The sequence below is a fragment of the Moschus berezovskii genome, chromosome 19 (assembly GCF_049115385.1).
Source record: "Moschus berezovskii isolate FMDL1 chromosome 19, NW_MosBer_1.0, whole genome shotgun sequence".
In the NCBI taxonomy this organism is placed as follows: Eukaryota; Metazoa; Chordata; class Mammalia; order Artiodactyla; family Moschidae; genus Moschus; species Moschus berezovskii.
In genome coordinates, this window is record NC_142478.1 from 57,438,706 (window position 1) to 57,452,002 (window position 13,297).

Here is a 13,297-nt window from a genome sequence, read left to right on the forward strand (position 1 = left end):
AATTCAAAAAAGGCTTTTTCTGAGTTGTGCTAATTTTAACTGTCAGTGTTTTTGACATAATAATATAACCAATGTTAAATCATCCTGGCCTTATAAACAGTCTTTCCCAGATTTTAAGATTAAGAAAGCTTGTGTTCATTTGGTTCTAAAATGTGGCCAAGTAATAATTTCTTTTAAATGGCTTTTACTTGCGTTCTTGGTAACTCAGCATAAAGTATACATTGAAGAATTTGTTCAGAGTGGAAGTTTGTGTTGTGATAGCAGGTGTTAAAGAGCTACAGACTTAAGGAGCCAAGAGCTGAATTTTAAGTGTCAGATGTTAAACAGAAAGTAGTTTAAAATAGAGTTTATTCTTCTGTTACACTGCCTGAACTCAAGAGACAAAAAAGTTTTCAGAGGAAAAAATTGCAGAGCATCCCTTTGGCAAGAGTAAGAATTTTCCACTACCACTTGCCCTGAGGGCACTGACATGCCCCATCAGGGAAATATCACTGGATGTGATCACTGGAAATATCACAGCCTGATCATCGGAACAGGCTGCCTACTCCTCACGCACAAAACCCTCTGTCTGGAATTCACAGAAGCCTGCAGACAAAAGAAAATTATGTTTTAGTTGAAAAGTAGTCATTGAATCTTTGTTTTCATGGATCTTTTACTTCTTTAGACAACCTGCTTCCTCGTAGATTTAATCCTAAATTGACTCCTCCAAACAAAAAGCAGAGTCACACAGTAAATTAAAGGAAGTCTTTATTAATTGAAGTTCTTTAGGCAAGACTCCTATTGCTACCTTTAGTTTCCTGTCTAGAATGAGGACATGAATTGGTCTGGTCAAGATGATGCAAGGGAGTGTCTTTCTCACTAAGAGAATACTAGAACTTGGCAGGTTTTTAAGGCCAGTTTGGATTTACGCTCTTAGTACCTTTTCCACACAGGAGAAGAGCATGGCAGCCCACCCCAGTGTTCTTGCCTGGAGAATCCCCGTGGACAGGGGAGCCTGGCAGGCTACAGTCCACAGGGTCGCAAGGAGTCAGACACGACTGAGCAACTAAGCACACACTCACAACTAAGCACACACTCACAACTAAGCACACACTCACAACTAAGCACACACTCACAACTAAGCACACACTCACAGAGAGATCATTTTGTAATGGAAATAAACGTGAAACTTTTAAGGTAGTACGTTTCCCAAGTGTTAAGGACTTAGGGTCTTCTTGACCTAGAGCATCGCATACATGGCACATGAGAAACAGCACACAAGAAAGACTGTTCTAAACAGGCTCTGCACAGGATCTGTGATACCAGTTCAGTTCAGTCACTCAGTCGTGTCCAACTCTTTGTGACCCCGTGAATCACAGCACGCCAGGCCTCCCTGTCCATCACCAACTCCCAGAGTTCACTCAAACTCATGTCCATCGAGTCAGTGATGCCATCCAGCCATCTCACTCTCTGTCGTCCCCTTCTCCTCCCGCCCCCCAATCTTTCCCAGCATCAGAGTCTTTTCCAGTGAGTCAACTCTTCGCATGAGGTGGCCAAAGTATTGGCGTTTCAGCTTTAGCATCAGTCCTTCCAATGAACACCCAGGATTGATCTCCTTTAGAATGGACTGGTTGGATCTCCTTGCAGTCCAAGGGACTCTCAAGAGTCTTCTCCAACACCACAATTCAGAAGCATCAATTCTTCGGTAATAACTGGTGATAACCAGTTACTAAGCCTTTTTTCCCCTTGTATTAATGTTTTAGTGTGCTTGGAGAATTTCTTTAAAATAATGGATTCCTGGATCCCAAATGTATTGAACTGGACTTAAAGAGCAGGCCCCAAGATTCTGTAGTTTATAAAAGGTCCCCAGGTCATCTTTTAGTTCCTAAATACATAATTGCCTCCCAGGTAGAATGGCTGTTACAGGATGGAAGAAAAGTCAATAAGAGCATAAGATCAATTTTTAAACAACTTTCTGTGTGGTCCAGTGGCTAAGACACTATGCTACCAATGCAGGGGACCCAGGTTCAATCCCTGGTCAGGGAATTAGATCCCCAGGTCATCTTTGAGTTCCTGCATACATAGTTGCCTCCCAGTTAGAATGGTTGTTACAAGAGGGAACAAAAGTTTAATAAAAGCATGAGGTCAGTGTTTAAGGACTTCCTAGTCACTTGTTCCACTAGTATTTTACATCTGACTTGTTCTTGAATATTTAACCAATAATTAAACGTATATCAATATAATTTCTGTACAACAGAGATAGCCTTCATATATTTAAAACAGACTTTCAGGAGTAAAAATAAGCTGGTTTCTTTGTGATGCAAGTTTAAACGTTAACAGAATTTTAAATGCTGCATATATAGTATCAATCCCACCTTGAACTAGTAACTTACATGTTGACTGTGTTACCAAGGAAAAAAACTAATCTTGGTATTTCTTGCCTCAAAAACACATTTTTCATTCATTTTTAATCCTCTGAGCTGCCACTGAAACACAGCAAAATAAACGGCAAGATACAACTTCTGGGTCCTCAATTCGAATATTAGATTTGCTGACCTTAATTAAATTGTGGCCAGGTATATGAGAGTACAAGCTAGAGCTAATATATGAAGTTGTGTAAAAGAGATTCAACTCCAGTATGAAATGATACCTTGTGCTATTTTATTTTATTTTTTTCCTTTTTGGCTGCACCACGTGGCTTGTGGGATCTTAGTTTCCCAACCAGAGTTTGAACCCATGCTCCTTGCAGTGGAAGCATGGAATCCTCATCACTGGACCACCAGAGAATTCCTGGCGTTCTGCTTTTAGATTGGTGGTTTCCATTCAGTTGTTACAGTGCAGATGGGCTTATAGATTGTGGTGACTGCTATGCCATGTTAGAAGTTTTCTGCTCCTGTAGGATCATGGCATAAATTGCTTCAGATGTTAAAGGAACATTTTCAAGTAATTTTTCCATTTAGAGTCACGCACTCATCATTGAACTTGGATCCTTTTCATGTTCAAGGTTATGTAGGGTCAAATTATGACAGCCAGAACTAACACAGTAAAAGTTTTTTGGGTTGTTTGAGGTTTTTTTACGTTTATTTTTTGCCGCACTAGCAGCTTGCAGAATCTTAGTTCCATCACCAGGGATCGAATGCCCTCAGCAGTGAAAATGCGCAGTCCTAAGCACTGGACCACCAGGGAATTCCCTAAGCTATTTTAAAGTTTTATCTTGATGGGGTATTTTAGGTTGTGAAAGCCACTAAATTTTAAGATACAGTTACTTGCTATTGTAGTATGAGCAGAATTATATTATTAATAAAATGAAAGTTTCTAGTGTCTTCCATCTGAATATTGCTGCTGTTGCATAAGCATTTCCAGCAGGAATTTCACCTTAGCTTTGTGTGTCCCTGCAGTCAAGTGCAAGGATGATCTTTGCCTCCTGGGAGTAGATATTGGCAGTCTTGTTCTCTGCTGCCTTGTGACCACATTTCTTACATGGGTTATAGGGTTTGTTTCATGAACTATACTCTCCCTGAGTTTAAAAGCTGTGAGTTACAGAAATACTAGAACTAAACTGAAGGTTTAATGAATGAAATCAATCTACCACTTAGAAGTGGATTCTAAGAAGTAGATTGAATTGATTGAATCTACCTCTTAGTTTATGTATAAACAGTGACAGAGTTACAGTTCTTTCTGTATGGTAGCGAAAGTGTGGAAAATTAAGATTTAACTTAATATATGCATTTGTAGGGGGAACGGTGCTTATTTGTTCTGTTACCTGTCCTTGCATAAGACTCCTAAAAACACCTTAATACCTTTCAGAGAGTCAGGGAAAGCTGTTTTGTACTTATGTTTACTGTTCAGTTGCTTTGATACTAAAACATACTCATCTAACAATATTTGAATGCCTACAGTATTCTGGGCATTGTTCTCAGGGTGCAGGTGAAACAAAGGCTTTACCTGTTCCTCGGTCTGTGTTGTGGCATTTATTTCAAATACTGTCAAAGAAAGGGGCTAAGACATGGTCCATTTAAGAGCTATTAAAGGAACTCTGGCCCTGAAAAGAAGACTCACTTGACTTAAAGATCTCCCAGAGGTTACACAAGAGGTTTTTCATTTATCTGATAATGCAAATTTCAGAAGGTACCAAAGGGTACATACAAGGTGAAAAGTCTCCTTCCACGCATGCCCTGCTGACTGGTGTTATAAGTCTGTTATATCTTCCGGAGGTATTTTCTCATGACAGCGGAACTCGATATACACATGCCTTACACTTGGGTTTTCTCCACTTAATGTACAGTATGAATAGACTTGTCTCTTCTTTCTATTGCTGATTTTAAAAAAACTATGTACTGCAAGCATATCTATAGAATAAATTCTTTGTAGTGGAATATATGGGATAAAAAAGATTGTGTTTTGCCATTTTTGTTTGGTTTTTTGTCGTCCCATGTGGCTTACAGGGATCACAGGTCCCCAGCCAGGAATTGAACCTATGCCCTTGGCTGTGAAAGCAAAAGCAGAGCTCAGAGTTCTATCCACTGGACCACCAGGGAACCCCTGTGCTTTGCACTTTTGATAGGTATTACCAGTTTGCCCTCCTGAGATTTTGTAAGTTTTTTTCTTTGTACTCAGCAGTGTATGTAGGATCGTCGCAAAGTCTGGATGCCTAGTTGAGTTAAAAAATATTAAATGAATACTAATATTATATGGTATGTTTAGTGACATTACATTCAGTTTGTACTTATTAGCAGTGCACTTAGCACCGAATTTCCATTAATACCTGCTCATGCACTTATTCAGCTAGTAAAAAAATATGCCTGTAATGCAGGAGGCCCCGGTTCGATTCCTTAGTCAGGAAGATCCGCTGGAAAAAGGATCTTGGGTTTCCCTGGTGGCTCAACTGGTAAAGGATCTATCTGCAGTGCAGGAGACCTGGGTTGGGAAGATCCCCTGGAGAAGGGAACGGCTACCTACTCCAGTATTCTGGCGTGGAGAATTCCATGGACTGTTTAGTTATGGGATAGCAAAGAGTCAGACACAACTGAGTGACTTTTGCTGTGACTTTTCATGCACTTGCCTCTAACTGATGTGTAGCTTTGGTTTGTTTTAGGGTTTTGGGGTTTTTTTGTTTTTGTTTTTTTTTTGCTTATTAAAACTAAACTTTCCACATCTTACAGTCACCCTGTATAAAGAAGCCCTGGTTCTGTACATTCTTTCAAACTTCGTGCGTTTTTTTCTCCTTTGTCAATTTGATAGTTTAAAAAGTGGTCACTCTGTGTTTTGTCTTGCCATTTTATTATGAGTGAGATTAATTGAGCATCTTTTTATAGAGTATTTGTTTCATGTTTGTGATAATTCAGCTTTCCCAGTGGAAAAAATCGTCACCCTTGGCATGCTGTGTGTGTGTGTGTCTGTGTGTGTGTAACTAAATGATGTGTACGTAGAGCTGTTTGCCCAAGCATCATTATTCTCTTACTTGTGTACTTCAGATCTTGTATTAAGAATTTTTATGACCCTGAGGACAAGTTGCTTATATTGCTTATTGTAGCAGATTTGAGGGTGGGGGGTGAGTCCCACGAAGCCTGTGGGATCCTAGTTCCCCAGGATTGAACCCATGCTCCCTGCACTGGAAGCACAGAGTCCAAACCACTGAACCACCAAGGCAGTCCCTGTAGCAGATTAAATTTGTACTGTATACAGACTATTTATTTTCTTTAAATGGTGTGTTTGATTTGGAGACAGCTTCTTCATGTAATATGATTACAAACATGCTTATTTAAGCTGCTTTTTTTCTCCCCAATTAGTTGGTGACAAAGTTCCTGCTGATATAAGATTAACTTCCATCAAATCTACTACTCTAAGAGTTGACCAGTCAATTCTCACAGGTAAATATTATGTATTGGAAGGTTGCTTAATTTCTGAGGGCTCCCTCAGATTTCATGCTAATAATTGAACTGACTTTTGCCCCACTGTCCATTTATGGTATCCCATCTTAATCTTTTCCAAGGTGTTTATTTCACAATACTTTATCAGTCTTTTTGCCAATAGGTGCCAAGCTATGATTTTAAAACAGTTGGCTTTCATCTCATAAGGCCTTCTTATATTTAAATTTTAAATTTTAATAAAAATTAGTTTTGATTTTAAAAGTTTTTTAAAGGTTGAAAATTCCTTCAGTAGCCTGAGATAAAGTTGAAGCAGTGCTGTTGTCTCTCTGTTTTGTGGAAAGTGAATTAATTACCTAGTGTTTTTTTTCCAGGCAGGAAAAACAGCCTCCAGGAATGCTAATCTCACACCTGACATACTTTGCAATAGTCAAATGTACAATTAACAAAAGTCAGCACCCTCCAAAATGGTGAACATTTACTGCCTAAAGTTTGAACACTAATTAGATTTGGGATTGTTCGGAACATTTTCCCGTTTTTGTTTGATAAAGGCACAGTCTAGGGTGGAGGGTTCATGTTAACTGGAAGCAAGGTGGTCAGAAGATTAACTTAAACACAATGCTAACCTGAATTAAATGTGAGTAAATATAAAGTTCAAAGATTTATCTGATGATTAGTTTTGAAAAGCAACTAAATATCTTAGAAGTAGGGACGTGAGTAACCTGGACTCTGTATTTTTTATTGTTTCTTTATGAATAGCTTATCTACTAAAACTGCTGTTATCAGCAACAACCTGGAAGCTGATTAAGCCATAAAATGGTAGGGAATTGATCGGATTGTATATAAAATTCTCATATTGTGCGTACAAAAATAATTTCCGTTTTAAATAAAAATTATACTCTAGTTTTAGGCTAGATTGAAGAACCAGAGTCTTCTGTTAAATACTGAAAGTGAAATTGGCCTCCTGAAATTAGAGTTAACAACTAGGGCCATATTTCACCCTCGTTGTATACCATTAACCCTTGAACAATGTGTGTTTGAACTGCATGTGTTCACTTATCTGCAGATTTTTTTCATTATTAAACCAGTTGGTTGAATCCTCAGGTAGAGAACTGCACATCCAGAGGAATCATCTGTATACCGAGGGCCAGGCCTAAGTTCTGTGCAGATTTGTGAATGTAGAGGGCTTGGCCTCCCAACTGCTACATTGTTGAAGGGTCAGGTGCATTTCATAGGTGATTGTTAGGTTGAAACCAGGTTCAACAAGACATTGTGAAAGTTCTAAGAAGTGGTCTTTTATTCCATGTGGTCTTTTTTAGTGCTGCTGATTGCTGTTTTTCACTTTGGTTTATTGAAGTAGAATAGTTGATAAGTGCATGCAAATATTATCTAGAACAGTGTTTCATTTCTCATCTTTGGCATTATTGAACAAAAAACAGGTTTTCCAGTGGATGAGCCTCAGTATTCATATCTGTATCTACAGTTTATTCATTTTGTTAAAAGTAAATATATTTTCATCTTTTTAACTGTTAGAGTGTGTGTATTTAAGTATACAACAAATCTACCTCCACTATATTAGAGTATAAAATGATACTTGAAAATGAACTAAATTTGAATAGTTAAGAAAATAAAGGTAATTGACTCGAATTTTGCTTCAAAATTAAATTCCTTTATTTTGATTTTTTTTTTCTTGGAAATTAGTTTCTGTTACTGAATTTTACTAGTTTATATCGTTTTGAATGAATTGGGCCTTTCTTTCCTTTTCCCGAGAGTGGTATTGGCATGAGTGAATGAGGGTAGGGTTCTAGGTGTGAATTGCATAGATCTAAACAAACCTTCTGTATTGCCACCTGCTTAGGTGAATCTGTCTCTGTCATCAAGCACACTGACCCTGTCCCTGACCCGCGGGCTGTCAATCAAGATAAGAAGAACATGCTCTTTTCTGTAAGTACTTTGGATAAGATTTAACCTTTAGAGGGATGTTTCCTTTAAAATGACGTGGATGATAACTGTGTATAGCTCACAGTTAAAAGGTTTGTGTTTAGAAAGAAAGCGAATGTGGCAAACCATTAATAATTGGTGAGTCTGGGTGAAAAAATAGACGTTTATTGTACTGTTCCAATTTTTCTGTTAAAAATTTTTTTGAAATATAAAGTTGGGAAATTTATAGTTTTTGTGTAGAATTTAAAGTGGTATTTCAGGTAGCAGGCTTTTGTGTGTTAACGTGGGAATCTAACCACCCATAGTAAATTTTCACAAAGTACTACAGAGCTACAATGAAAATAATGAACTAGGAATTAAAATAGAGTGGGGAGGGAAACCTTATATTTTGAATACCAGTGCTTGAGTGGAGGTCCTCAAGGGCAGCTCCTGGTCGCCCTTCTTATTACGGGGATGAAAGGAGAGGTGGAGTTGTTGGAGCCAGAGGTGGAGAATGCTTAGGGTTGAGAGCTGTATAATGTTTGGAAAGTCAGGAACACAGAGGGGTTAAGCTCTGCTCCAGTCCAAAGCTCTCTGCAAGCCAGACTTAATGAGTAGAGATTTCAGGTGGGCCAATGTAGAGGGCTCTGGGGCAAGTGGGTACCATTCTCATTTCACGGAGAGATACTACACCACCTGCCCTGAGGTATTGCTCGTCATCAAAATTTGAAGGCTGGTTACCTGAGTAGCTACTTGACGGCCCAGTAGAATGTGGTCAGTAGAGAGGCCCAGTAGAGAGTCTGGGTGCCCTCATCAAAATCCACACAAGTCTGAGTTTACTAGTCAGGGTTTAAGTAGGATATGGTGTTAATCTCTTAACCAGTTCTCTCCTTCTGTCCTAGGGTACAAACATTGCTGCTGGCAAAGCCATGGGAGTGGTGGTGGCAACTGGAGTTAACACTGAAATTGGCAAGATCCGAGATGAGATGGTAGCAACAGAACAGGAGAGAACACCCCTCCAACAGAAACTAGATGAGTTTGGGGAACAGCTGTCCAAAGTCATCTCCCTTATATGCATTGCGGTCTGGATCATAAACATTGGGCACTTCAATGACCCAGTTCATGGAGGCTCCTGGATCAGAGGTGCTATATACTACTTTAAGATTGCAGTAGCCCTGGCTGTAGCAGCCATTCCTGAAGGTCTGCCTGCTGTCATCACCACCTGCCTGGCTCTTGGAACCCGCAGAATGGCGAAGAAAAATGCCATTGTTCGAAGTCTCCCTTCTGTGGAAACCCTTGGTTGTACTTCTGTTATCTGCTCAGACAAGACGGGTACACTGACAACGAACCAGATGTCAGTCTGCAGGGTAAGTGGGAGTAGTTTAAGAAATTTCTGAGGTATGGTTGTTGATTCATCATAAGAATTTGCCCTCATGTCATTGAAAGCTTTATTGTTTTGTTAAATTTTATTTTTATTGTAGTTAACAATGATTTGTTAGTTTCAGGTGTACAGCATAGTGATTCAGAGATATATATGTATATTTTTAGATTCCTTTCTGTTGTAGCTTATTAAAAAATATTGAGTATAGTTCCCTGTGATATACAGTAGGTCCTTGTTGGTATGCAATAGTGTTTATACCTTAATCTCAAACTCCTAATTTTAACCCCTCCCTTTCCCCTTTGGTAACCATAAGTTTCTTTTCTAGTCTTTGGGTCTATTTTTATTTTGTAAATGAGTTAATTTGTATCTTTTTTTGGGAGGGGTTCCACATACAAGTGATATCATATTTGTTTTTCTCTTACTTAATTTACTTAGTATGATCTCTAGGTCTATCCATGTTGCTAAAAGTGGCATTTTTTTTTTAAAGCAATTATTAGAGTTGATTTACAGTGTTGTTAGTTTCAGGTGTACAGGAAAGTGAATCAGTTATACGTAACATGTGCTCACTCTTTAAAAGATTCTTTTCCCCTATACACCATTACAAGAGTATTGATCTGTTTTATGTATAATGGTGTGTATATGTCAATCCTAATCTCTCAATTTGTCCCTCCCCTGTTTGTCCCCTTGTAACATAAGTTTTCTACATCCGTGACTTCTGTTTTGTAATTTGTAAATAAATTCGTTCGTACCTTATTTTTTTTAGACTCCACATAGATTAAGTGACATTTTTTATGACGGAGTAATATTCTGTTGTGTGTCTGTATACCACATCTTCTTTATCCAGTTGTCTAGCAATAGACAATTAGCTTGCTTCCATGTCTTAACTGATGTAAATAGTGCTGCTATGAACATTGGGGTGCATGTATCTTTTCAGATTAGTTTTCATCATTTCTGGATATATGTTCAGAAGTGGGATTGCTGGATCATAAAACTTTTGATTTATAATTTGATACCTTTTTATGTGCTTTAAGCAAATTGAATTGTATCTGATAGAGGTTATCTACATGAGTGATATATTTGTATTGGGGAAGTAATTATAAGCAGTCTGTAAATGTGTTAGCTGACTATGCTTCCTTTATTTTCCTGTTCTTCTAAGTGTATGTATGTTAACACAAGCTTTAAAGTAAGAATTGTATAAAACCAGCTAGTTATCTGCCTACATAAAATTCTAATTGGTATTTCCTTAACACATTGAATGAAACATGTTTTTCTTCTTGAAAAGTAAATAATTGTGTTTAACTTGCTTCATTTTGTGTTCATCCTTCCTTTCTCTTAAGTTGTTTTGACTATCGCTTTAGGATAAAATAAACTGTTTAAACCTGCCCTAAGCAGAATAAAGAAATAATGTAATGATGCAGCTGAATGAAGTTCTTTCATGTAATTCAATTTCCATAGGTTTTATTCAAACAACTTTTGAGTTAGAAGGATGAGAAAAACAGTATAAACTTCCAGTTACAAAATAAGTGTCATGGGTATGAAATGTACAGTTCGGGGAACAGTCAGTAGTAATGTAGTATCTATGTATGGTGGCAGATGACAACTAGACTTAACAATGATCATTTTGAAATGTATAGAAATATCACATCATTATCCCATGCACCAGGAAGTAATAACATAGTGCAGGTCCGTTGTACTTCAACAACATAGAAAAAGAGCAAATTTGTGGTTATCAGTCTGGAGGGTGAGAAATTGGATGAAGGTGAACAAAAGATACAAACTTGCAGTTAAATATTAAGGAATGTCGTGTACAACATGATAAGTACAGTCAGCACTGCTGTACATTATATGTGAAAGTTGTTAAGAGAGTAAATCTTCAGAATTCTCATCACAAGGAAACAATTTTTTATTTTGTATCTATATTAGAAGATGGATATTCACTAACTGATAGTCATTTCATGATGATTGTAAGTCAAATCATTTGTACAAGTCAAAGTAATTTTTCAAAAGAGATAACATGCAGCTCATAAATGTTGAATGAAATTCATGTCAAAGATTCTGTTTGGGTCATTAGTTCAATGAGAGAAAATCAGTAAGATGGTAAAACTGGTTACAGGAACATGTGAGGAAGTGCTCAGTATTAGCATAGGACTAGTGTGTGTTCGGAGAAGGCAATGGCAAGCCACTCCAGTACTCTTGCCTAGAAAATCCCATGGATGGAGGAGCCTGGTAGGCTGCGGTCCGTGGGGTCGCTAAGAGTCAGACACAACTGAGCAACGTCACTCACTTTTCACTTTCACACATTGGAGAGGGAAATGGCAACCCACTCTGGTGTTCTTGCCTGGAGAATCCCAGGGACGGGGGAGCCTGGTGGGCTTCCGTCTATGGGGTCACACAGTCGGACATGACTGAAGTGACTTAGCAGCAGCAGCAGCAGTGTGTGTTAGATTATAAAAACTGGTTAATATCATACAGGGAAATAAAACTAAGTTTATCTTTTATAGAGGACAAAATGCCACAGCTTCATAAAACATGAGCCTTTTATAATAGCACAGTGAAAGAATGTTAAATTTTCCCAGCACACTAAATCTTTTTAGTGCCTGTTAAGTAATGCTTCTGAATGACATTGAAAGGACATGCCATCATCCCCTTGGCCTTATCTCTGGGTTTTAGATAATGGGTTTTTTTTAGCATTAGAAATTGTTTTTGTTTTAATACATTGAACCCTCAGACTCTTTCTTACTGAATTTAAATTTGTGGTAATTTTTTGATATACGTACCCTCAACTCTTTGTGTTGTCCAAAACCCAGATCCTGATAGCTCAGTTGGTAAAGAAATAATGGACAGGTGTTCAGGTAGCAAGCTTCTAGCTTGTCTTAAGTAGATGCAGATTGTAACTGAGCTACCTAAATTTTCTTTCCTTGGTCCCAAAAAATGTTGGATTTTTTTCTTTTATTTTCCCTTAAATAATCTGATTTCAAATGTTCTGTTAAAGGAACAGCTTGCCTCTTTGTTCTGTTCTACCTTTGGGGACAGAAAGCTGATGCTAATCAGTATTCTACAGGAGGTTTCTTGCAGTGGGTTGCATAACTGCCCTTGACTTAGGGGTACTTTCATCATGCAGTTTCTAAATGGTTTACTGGCTTGTAGTCTAAAAATGCCTGTGTGCATTCAGATTTAGTTTGTGTGGGTTAGAATTCTGAATGTCTTAGAATATTTTGTACTGTGGTATAGACCCAAAGAGCTTCACTTATAAACAGCATCATTAAAGAAGTGACATGGTGTAGTCATAATGATGCCAACTTGCTTTGATAAGTCTTAATCCAGTTAATTTTTTTCATGTGACTTTGTTTGAATCGTATGGTAATACTGCTCAGGAGGTTAGAAAACTTAGACTCTGAGAAATTGTGCCATGTCTGAGGATCTCACAACTTTTAATAGTAAGGTAAAGTTCAAAACCTGTTTCTCTCTCCCACTTAATAATTGTGTAACCTTGAGCACATCCTTTAACCTCTCTATTCCTTTTTTTTCCTTTTCTGTAAATGTCAGACATTTTTGGAAAGAGCTTTCTGCCAAAATTCCTTTTTTAGATGTTGTATCTGCTAGGGGAAAAAAAAAAAAGCTGTAGGAATTGGTGATCTTGCTGCCTGTGGCCTTGGACATGAATCTTTTCCTCATTTGACACACCAATTATGTGTTTGAACTAGAGCCTTTTACCAGGAGTCATCACAGTTTTAAATCCCATTTTATATATATATATATATATTTATATAATTTTTTTAAATTCTTTTGTCTTACAGCGTTAGTTCAGTTCCCAGGTTGATTTAGTTCTGATATACTTTTGAAATGAAGCTTCTGGAATTTAAAAGTATATGCTATATAATAAATCTTATGAGGCAAAGGAAGTTATTTTAAAATCAGATTTTCTTACTGAATATGAGTTGGAATGCTCTGAAAAGATTTTTTAAAGCATCACATGGCTCTTTTTTTACTTAAGTTTAACATGTTAAAAATTCTTTATTGTAGAATGGTTTGATCATTCCAAACTGGACTTCCGAATTACAATTGGAAAGCAAACCAAGAGGTGGGGGGGAACCCTCAACTTAAAAAACTGGCTCATGTCACTTTATTATTCTGTAAAATTAAGCACGCT

The 13,297-nt window shown here is 37.7% G+C and overlaps 1 protein-coding gene across 2 annotated transcripts in view; it reads left to right on the top strand.

Annotated features, from left to right (window-relative positions):
- ATP2A2 (ATPase sarcoplasmic/endoplasmic reticulum Ca2+ transporting 2) overlaps positions 1-13,297 on the top strand; it is a 58,472-nt gene that overhangs the window by 26,197 nt on the left and 18,978 nt on the right. For both annotated transcript variants that reach the window (XM_055405233.2, XM_055405234.2), the window contains exons 6-8: positions 5,769-5,849; positions 7,705-7,790; positions 8,669-9,133. In XM_055405233.2, coding sequence (XP_055261208.1) covers positions 5,769-5,849; positions 7,705-7,790; positions 8,669-9,133 — 632 coding nt within the window. The remainder of the gene's footprint in view (positions 1-5,768; positions 5,850-7,704; positions 7,791-8,668; positions 9,134-13,297) is intronic.